Raw genomic sequence first — 9,220 nt, 5'->3', positions numbered from 1 at the left:
AGCGCGCTGCCCTGGCGCCCTTCGCCCCGGGAGAGGAGCGGGGAGGCAAATGAGAAGGCGTGGATTGCGCACGGATCGTAGCTGGATGTCCTGGCACGGTGTGTATAGAAGGAAAAAAAAAAGTTTCCCGATCGGGTGAGATGCTGGTGCTGCGCTGGCTGGAGCGAGGCGCCTGCAAGTTTTGAGAGGACCAGATGCGCGCCGGGTTTAAGGTACCGGAGGAGGTGGAAATAATTGCTTTTTAACTTGCTTGGAGAAATGAATTGCAAAAACTTGCGAATGCACCGAGTCGGCAGTAAAATGCACTTTATATTCATTTTTGCACTGGCGATAGTATCTTTCAATAAGGCTGTGCTGGGCAAGAATTTGAAATACAGGATTTATGAGGAGCAGAGAGTTGGATTGGTAATTGCAAGACTGTCGGAGGATGTAGCCGATGTTTTATTAAAAATGCCTAACCCTTCCTCGGTTCGCTTCCGAGCCATGCAGAGGGGGAATTCTCCCTTGCTCGTAGTCCGTGAGGATAACGGAGAAATCAGCATAGGAGCTAAAATTGACCGGGAACAACTCTGCCAGAAAAACTTAAACTGCTCCATAGAGTTTGATGTGATCACTCTGCCCACTGAGCATCTGCAGCTTTTCCATGTTGAAGTTGAAGTGCTGGATATTAATGACAACTCTCCCCAGTTTTCCAGAGCTCTTATCCCTATCGAAATATCAGAGAGCGCGGCTGTAGGAACCCGGATCCCTCTGGACAGCGCTTTCGATCCAGATGTAGGGGACAACTCCCTTCACACTTACTCCCTCTCCGCAAATGATTTCTTTAGTATTGAGGTGAGAACCAGGACCGATGGTGCTAAGTATGCAGAGCTGATCGTGGTTAGAGAGCTGGACCGGGAGTTGAAGTCAAGTTACGAACTCCAACTCACTGCTTTGGATAAAGGGGTGCCTCAGAGGTCTGGATCGTCCCTCCTGAAAATAAGCATTTCTGATTCCAATGACAACAGCCCTGTTTTCGAGCAGCAGTCATATATAATCCAACTCTTAGAAAATTCACCGATCGGGACTTTGCTCATAGACCTCAACGCTACTGATCCAGATGAGGGCGCTAATGGTAAAGTCGTGTACTCTTTCAGTAGTCATGTGTCTGCCAAAATTATAGAGACTTTTAAGATAGACTCCGAAAGAGGACATCTGACCCTCCTGAAGCAAGTGGACTACGAAGTAACCAAGTCCTATGAAATTGATGCTCAGGCTCAAGATCTGGGGCCAAACTCTATTCCAGCTCACTGCAAAATTATAATAAAAATTGTGGATGTGAATGACAACAGACCCGAAATTAACTTAAACCTGATGTCCCCAGAGAAAGAAGAGGTAGCCTACGTTTCTGAAGGGTCGCCCCTGGACACTTTTGTTGCCCTGGTCAGAGTGCAAGACAAGGACTCTGGCGTGAACGGAGAGATAGTTTGCAAGCTCCATGGTCACGGCCACTTTAAACTTCAAAAGACTTACGAAAATAACTATTTAATCTTGACTAACGCCACTCTGGATAGGGAAAAGAGGTCTGAATACAGCTTGACTGTAATAGCGGAGGACAAGGGAACGCCAAGTCTCTCCACAGTGAAACACTTTACTGTCCAAATCAGTGATGAAAATGACAACCCACCCCGCTTCCAGACAAACAGATACGAAGTCGTTATCTTGGAAAATAACTCTCCGGGAGCATACATCACATCAGTCACAGCCACAGACCCAGATCTAGGCGACAACGGGCAGGTGACCTACACTATTTTGGAGAGCTATATTTTGGGAAGTTCTATAACCACCTATGTGACCATCGATCCCTCCAACGGGGCGATCTACGCCCTGCGAACCTTCGATCATGAAGAAGTAAATCAAATTGCCTTTATGGTTCAAGCCAGGGATGGGGGGAGTCAGCAGCTTGTTAGCAACACCACGGTTGTTCTAACCATCATTGACGAAAATGACAACGCTCCTGTCATTGTGGGGCCAGCGCTACGCAACAGCACAGCAGAAATCTCAATCCCTAAAGATGCTGGAATTGGCTTTCTTGTCACCAGGATAAGGGCTACAGACAGAGACTCTGGTATGAACTCTGAACTGAGCTGCTCCATAGCAGCTGACAAGGAAAACAGCATCTTTGTGATGGATCCCAAAACTTGTGACATCTCCATCAACGTGAGTGTTGAATCCGTTCCAGCAAAACAGTGGGAATTTTTTGTGATAGTCCAGGATAAAGGCAGTCCTCAGCTTAGTACTAAAGCACTTCTGAAATGTACTGTTTTTGAGTATGTGTATTCATTTTCAAGCACAGAAGCAACTTTGGTAAGCCAGCCCTCCCTGGATGTCTCCATGATAACGATTATATCCTTAGGATCCATATGTGCCGTGCTGTTGGTCATCATGGTTATCTTTGCTACGAGATGTAATCGAGAGAAAAAGGACACCAGGTCCTACAACTGTCGCGTGGCGGAATCGACCTACCAGCACCACCCAAAACGACCCTCAAGACAGATCCACAAAGGGGACATTACATTAGTGCCAACGGTTAATGGCACTTTACCCATCCGATCTCACCACAGAGCTTCTCCATCATCATCTCCGACCCTGGAAAGGGGACAGATGAGCAGCCGGCAGAGCCACCACAGCCACCAATCGCTGAACAGCCTGGTGACAATCTCCTCTAACCACGTGCCCGAAAATTTCTCCCTGGAACTCACCCATGCTACACCAGCTGTTGAGGTAAGGTCCATACCTCGTTTTGCACGTCCATTCACGCGTGCGTTCACGTGGGAGCATGGAGGTGCTCTGCATGCACCTGCGAGAGCAATTGGCAGTTAGGTCTGTGCCTAATGAGAACGGGTTACAAATGTCTCCTTAGATGTCACAGCTTTGCAGTTTTACTGCAATCTCAACCGAGCCCATTACTGTGGGGAACAAGATTAAATCTATTATTAATGGTATTATCCCTTGGTTCTCCCCTGTAAGGTCGAAACAACAGAGTGTATCCCGGGCAGTCTCTGCTCTGGATTACTGCTCCTTTTTTCCTTCTTCCTTGCCTTCCCCTTCCTTCTGTGTAGCTCTCTTTGAGAAAGGGTGCCAGAGAAATTCTTTCATTAATGGGGATGGAGAACGAGAAGATTAAACACCGGCCCAGTTGAAGTACAGCTGTTGTGATTGATAGATGATCGTAGTATCTCGAACTTTGAGACTACCCATTGCAGTTTTTCCTGCAAATGCTTGGTAACGGCTTCAGTGAGAGCTGTGTCCTGGTAACTCTTCACATGTAGAGCAATGACATTTTATTTTGAATTAGGATCCTGGAATGGTAAGGGGTTGATTCTAAGCTATTAAAACAAGACTCCACTTCTGTCTAATTGCTTGGTTTACTTTTTAATGAATTAATTATTATGATTTCAGAGGCTAATGAACAGCAGCACGTTTCCACATTGTACAAAGTCTTCAGATGTTTCCTGTGGCAGACACTAAACTACAGAATAGTCTGTTATACTGCATTGTATATGTGCAGGAATTTGATTTAACTGAACTTTAAAGGAAAAAAAAAGAACAACAACAACAAAAAAACCCCTAACCACCCAGCAAACAAACCTGAGAAGCAAATTAGGGGGTTTATAACTAGAAATTCGAGCTTTCATTTCTAGGAATCATTTTTTTCACCTTTTCTTTAGCAGGTTTCTCAGCTTCTCTCGATGCTTCACCAGGGCCAGTATCAACCAAGGCCAAGTTTTCGAGGAAACAAGTATTCCAGAAGCTACAGGTAAGGACCTGGACCGTTCTGCTAGATATCCGTGTCCACGTGTCAGAAATAATAGCCATGTGTTTTTAATCTAGAAGTGGAATATAATGTACGTGAGAGACTTTAATTCCCCCCCCCCCCATCACCACAACTCTCTTCTCAGGTATGCCCTGCAAGACATGGATAAATTCAGCTTGAAGGACAGTGGCCGGGGCGATAGCGAAGCTGGAGACAGTGATTATGATTTGGGGAGAGAGTCTCCAATTGACAGACTTCTTGGGGAAGGCTTCAGTGACCTTTTCCTTACAGATGGGAGAATTCCTGCAGGTAAGAGCGCAGTGGAAGCTGAACAGTTTATTTACCGTGCTGCCTGGCTTTCACTTTGATAAAGCTACTACTGCAAAAGCAAAAATTCTTTAGTTTTCAAGTCCTGTGTTTCCTTCCTTTTTACTCTGCTTCATGAGAAATACTGAGCTGCAGCCTTCACATGTCTAGTAAAAGGGACCCTCAGACACAACTCAAAATCTGCCCAGAACAATGCCTACTATTTTCTATTCTTCACATCGTCATGAGCTGGCTCCAAATTCCCCCCAAAAGCACGATCTGCTCTGTGTCTCTAGACTTTTAATGACTGGGTGGATGTTTTTGCAAAGCCAGGCAGTTGTGGTTTGTTAAAAATACACTGAACTATAATTTGGGAGATACATTTTCCACAGTGGGCTTGATCCATACGATACAAACTTCTACCGTTCAGAAATGGATTGTGAAAGTGGTCTAGAAACATGGATGGAGAAGAAAGAAAAGTGTTGGTTTTTTCCCACTGAAAAATGAGCTTGAGTGGCAAGGGAAGGATCTAAATAGGTCCCAGATTTTAAATCTTGCAACCTTAATTTCTAGAAGAAAGAACTCAAGAGGTACAATGGAGGGGCAGAGGGCAGAAAAGACAAAAGCTAGGAAAGGGCGAGTGACAGTAAGATGAATACCCATGTACATATTTATGTGTATGTAGTAGCACTTTTAAGTTTATGCCCAGTTATAAGTTGAATAAAAGAGGCAGTGGGAAATCACACTAAGTATAGATATGAGAATTTTGTAATTTAATAATTATACAGCCACTGGCTGTACCCCAGATCTTGTACTTAGTTCAGATCATACTTCGTTTTCTCTGTGTAACCAATAGGGCAGGATAATTTCAGTATGGTTCGCTGAACCAAGAGTGTAAACTTAAAAAGTTTAGTGAAGTCATTTTATACATGGGGCCACACTGCTCTGTGGGGTGGTGCAGGACATATTCCTCCCTAAAGTGATGCCCACGTATTGCCCAGGGCTGGCGGAGAGAAGCTGCGGTGCTGCAGCTCCTGCCCTCTGCTGCCAGGGAAAAAGCCGGTGAGGGGATCGTACCTGACCTTGGTGCGTTCCACCCTGAGAAACGGGCTGTTTTGCTAGGCAAGGGTAAACCCCAAAAGTTTAACTTGGCCTTCTTATACAACATTTTAACTTTAAATTGTTCTTTGTATATTTTGCTCCAGATCAGGTCTTGTATCACCTACCCAGGCGTTCACCTGCCTCCTCAGCTTAGTGTTACATATCCAATGTTTCAAAGCCAGTGACCTTGAAAAGTTGCTATTTTTTCAGAATCCTTAATCGAAATCTGGAGTTCTAATATATTTTTTTATCCTCATCTGCCCCAGCTCCTGCTACTCTGCCAGCTAGCGTGAGGCATGTCTCATTCTCTCCTGCGGTTGGCAAGGAGGCAGGGAGGGATCTGCTGGAGCTCTCAGTTGCCCGGGGAACTTCAAGTGCCCTGGTGGTGCTGGTGCTGGCATCCGGCCCCGCTGCTGCCCGGAGGGCAACCAGCAGGCGGGAGGGGTTGCCCCCTTGGCTAGCTGAAATGCCCACCACTCGTTTTCAGCTCCTGCAATTCCCTCTCTAAACAGGCAGCCAAAGGGTAGGATTTCCAAAAGTGCCCGGCCCTCGCCCAATGTTCATCACGTCCAAAGGAAGGAGAACTCCTGCTGAGCACAGACAGAACTGGGTTGGGCTATCAAGACGGGCGTTTAATCCCACCCAGATGTCCTTTTGCCGCTATGTGTGGTCTTAATCTATCAGATAAGTATGCTGAACCTGTTCAGATGAGAACAGAATTGATCTGCAATCCAAACAAACAAAAAGGAAAAGAAAACTTCCCGAAGGTTTCCTGTTCTCCATTTTGAAAGGTTTCTGCTTTGTCAGTCTGGACACAGGCAAAATGCTGTGGGAAAGCCCTTTAAGGTGGAACTGGAAAGAGCCAGAGCCAGTCCCTCAAAACTTCAAAAATGACATGATCAGAAAGTTCAGTAACTGTCCTTGAAAGACTTGTTTCTCTCACTTTTTAAATCCTCACCAATTAAGTTCTGGCAAAAAAAAAATGCTGTTGTGCATCTGTTGGTTTTTTGTTTTTTTTTTTTTTTTAATTGCTGATTTAAGGACAGACTGTGCCACCATTCAATTTCCTCAGAGTATCTTTCAGTCATGTTCAGGAATGTCAGAATTTATTATTTAATGCCCAAACCAATTCTGATAACATCAGTAATAAAACCCACAATAAGGCAACACTCATTACTGATAAAGTGCTAGACTTTGAAAGTCTCCCATTAATTTACAGGAGTCTTCTTGATTAAAAGCGTAATCCTCACCTTCTGGGATGAGTTGAGGCCTGGTCCAGGCTCCATGGGTCACTTAGATATGTTTTCTCCTTTCTGACTCTCAGGCATTTCCTGTAAAAAATCATTTTCTGTAAAAGAGCACATGTGTGCATTTCATACCTGGGAACAAAGCACTTGAAGGCATTTCAGTCACTCGTATCAAAACTTCAGCCACTGATATTTTCTAGGTTGCTCTTTTTTTGTTGTTTGTTTGAAGCTCACTGATCAGCAAGCCATTTGCAAGAGCCTGTGCAATATCCAGCCTGCAGCCTGAACCTGTATTCTTAGAAATTCATACTTTCGCATGTAAGACATGGAGAAAGTTTATACTCAGAGGACTGGAAAGGGCATTAGGAAAGCAAACAATATGGTAGGCTGTGTAAAGTGCAGAGATAAATAGCGCTGACAGGGAGAGAGTAGGACTTTATCAATCACTGGTACGTCCCAAGCTGAAGTACTCTGCTCAGTTCTGCTTACACCATTGCAAAAAGATTTTTTGATAAACTGAGTGGATCCAGAGCCAGATGGGAAATGTGATGAGAAAGCGAGGCAAACTTTCAGGACATGACTGCAAACATTTCTTGTGTGTTCAATATATGAGAGAGAAAGAAAAAGCAACTCTGTTACACGTGGGCTAACCTAACCATTAATTGATAGAGAATTGGGGCAAAAGCTTCTTACGGCCAAAATATGCATCATGCAGAGAGTCTGGCATTTCTGAAAACTTTCTTTTGAAGTATGCGACTCCAGTTCAAGTCAGTGGCCCCTGCAGCCCCCAGGTCTTCTCCAGCAGGTCTGCCAGGCACCCAGGCAGCGCCCAGCCTGAGCCCAGTTCGGTTCCCTTTGGAGAGGAAAAGTTGGCCTCTGTCCTTGCACATCTGTCTTCGTAGGTCTGTCAAATAGGGCTTTGCCTGTCTCTGCTTCCAGGGACCATTCCCAGACCTCTTCAGGTGTTTGCAGAGGACTCTTGCAGTGCCCCTCCATGGGCCAGTTCGGACCAGTGTCGCTCCCAAGGGATGCAGTCACTTGCCCCCTTGTATTGCTTTACTCTAAGAGACCCCACTAAAACCAAGCAGCTGGAAGAGCAGGTTGGTTTTCTTCTGCTCTTCAGCCCGCATGGCTGGCCTGGACAGACACATGGCTGCCCTTGTGCCAATGCCTGAGCCAGCACTTTCCAGTAACCTGCAAGTGCATCTCAGAGTAGCTCCAGCATAAACATGGGGGTCGCACGGGATGTGAATTAAGCCCTAGGTATTCTGATACCAGATTAAAATTTTAACTGTTTCAGTTAAAAAGGTAATCACCTCGTATTCAACACACACCTCATGGTCAGATCAAGAGGAGGTGTGTTAATGATGAGGGAGATCCCTCCACACGTTCTTGTTCTTCTTCGTTTCTCCTGTCCATTCATTCCTGATGCATCACTCTAATACGCTTTTTTTTTAGGAAGACTTCACTAAAACTTAAGTAAATCCTTGGAGGTAGAAACACCTCCATTTTATTTTACTTTTTTTTTTTTTTAATGAAACAGGACTGTACAAAGGGAACGAGTTTAAGTCACAAGTGCTTGTTTTCCACCTGGGATGTGGGTGTTTATCTTCAGTGCTAGTTAAGAGGTTGCATTACTGTCTTACACGTTCTGCATTTCTCGTTCTCATTTTCTGAGACCATTTGTAAATGGAAGTACGTTTAGATCCAGACCATCTGCATTTGCCACCTTCCCACACACAGAAAGTGCACGCAAACACCAGGTTTGGACATTTCGGAGAAGTTCAGTCCTTGCGTTGGTCCCTGCAAACGTAGGTGATACCTGCAGCAGGAGTGGGATGCTCACTCTCCTCTTTTCTCTCTTGCAGCGATGCGGCTGTGCACGGAGGAGTGCAGGGTTCTGGGGCACTCCGACCAGTGCTGGATGCCGCCGTTGCCCTCTCCCTCCTCCGATTACAGAAGCAACATGTTCATCCCTGGGGAGGAGTTCCCGTCGCCCCAGCAGCCGCTGCAGCAGCAGCAGCAGGGCCTCGAGGAAGAGCCACAGCCGGCTGATGCCAGCCTGAAGAAGAAGAGCTTTTCCACCTTTGGTAAAGACTGCCAGGGCGAGGAGGAGTCAGGGGACACCTGTACCTCCTCTCTCCTCTCCGAAATGAGCAGCGTCTTCCAGCGCCTGCTGCCTCCCTCGCTAGATGCCTACACGGAGTGCAATGAGGTGGATCGCTCCAACTCGTTGGAGCGCAGGAAGGGACATTTGCCAGCCAAGACTGTGAATTATCCACAGGGGGTGGCAGCCTGGGCAGCCAGCACACATTTCCAAAATCCTGCCAACAGCGGGCCAGCTCTGGGGACTCACTCAAGCGCGCAACCTTCCTCTAAATGGCTGCCAGCCATGGAGGAGATCCCAGAGAATTACGAAGAAGATGATTTTGACAACGTGCTTAACCACCTCAGTGATGGTAAACACGAACTCATGGATGCCAGCGAGCTGGTGGCAGAAATCAACAAGCTGCTGCAAGATGTCCGTCAGAACTAATTGTTGCAAAAGCCTATTTTTCCATATTTCCATGGAAAACTGGAAGGGAAAAAAATAAAGAACTAAAAAACCAGACTGAGAGGAACTGGCATTGCCAACTAGTTGCATTTATCATAAATGTGTCTGTGTATGTTGAATATTAAAATACTGTATTTTCATATGTACACAATGCAAGTGTGATTATCTTTATCTGTATTTTAAAAATACATTTGTACCTTATATTTATGTGTAATT

At 45.6% G+C, this 9,220-nt stretch overlaps 1 protein-coding gene across 2 annotated transcripts; it reads left to right on the top strand.

Moving 5' to 3' along the window:
- The first annotated feature begins 258 nt into the window (after positions 1-258).
- PCDH18 (protocadherin 18) lies at positions 259-8,986 on the top strand. Of its 2 annotated transcripts, none has more exons than XM_009649632.2 (4): positions 259-2,763; positions 3,711-3,799; positions 3,942-4,105; positions 8,319-8,986. In XM_009649632.2, the coding sequence occupies exons 1-4, from the start codon at positions 259-261 to the stop codon at positions 8,984-8,986; spliced, it is 3,426 nt and encodes a 1,141-aa protein (XP_009647927.1). The 2 variants fall into 2 exon arrangements, with proteins under 2 accessions (XP_009647927.1, XP_009647928.2); XM_009649633.2 differs by having other exon boundaries at positions 280-2,763; positions 3,714-3,799.
- The last annotated feature ends 234 nt before the right edge of the window (positions 8,987-9,220 follow it).

This window comes from Egretta garzetta, unplaced genomic scaffold (genome assembly GCF_000687185.1).
Source record: "Egretta garzetta isolate BGI_Z169 unplaced genomic scaffold, ASM68718v1 scaffold262, whole genome shotgun sequence".
Lineage (NCBI taxonomy): Eukaryota > Metazoa > Chordata > Aves > Pelecaniformes > Ardeidae > Egretta > Egretta garzetta.
This window is presented reverse-complemented; position numbering and strand designations above follow the sequence as displayed.

Coding starts and splice junctions, on each gene's coding strand:
- PCDH18 (XM_009649632.2), top strand. CDS start 259: ATGAATTGCAAAAACTTGCGAATGCACCGAGTCGGCAGTAAAATGCAC. Junction 3,800..3,941: donor AAGTATTCCAGAAGCTACAG/GTAAGGACCTGG, acceptor CTCTCTTCTCAG/GTATGCCCTGCAAGACATGG. Junction 4,106..8,318: donor AGATGGGAGAATTCCTGCAG/GTAAGAGCGCAG, acceptor TCTCTCTTGCAG/CGATGCGGCTGTGCACGGAG.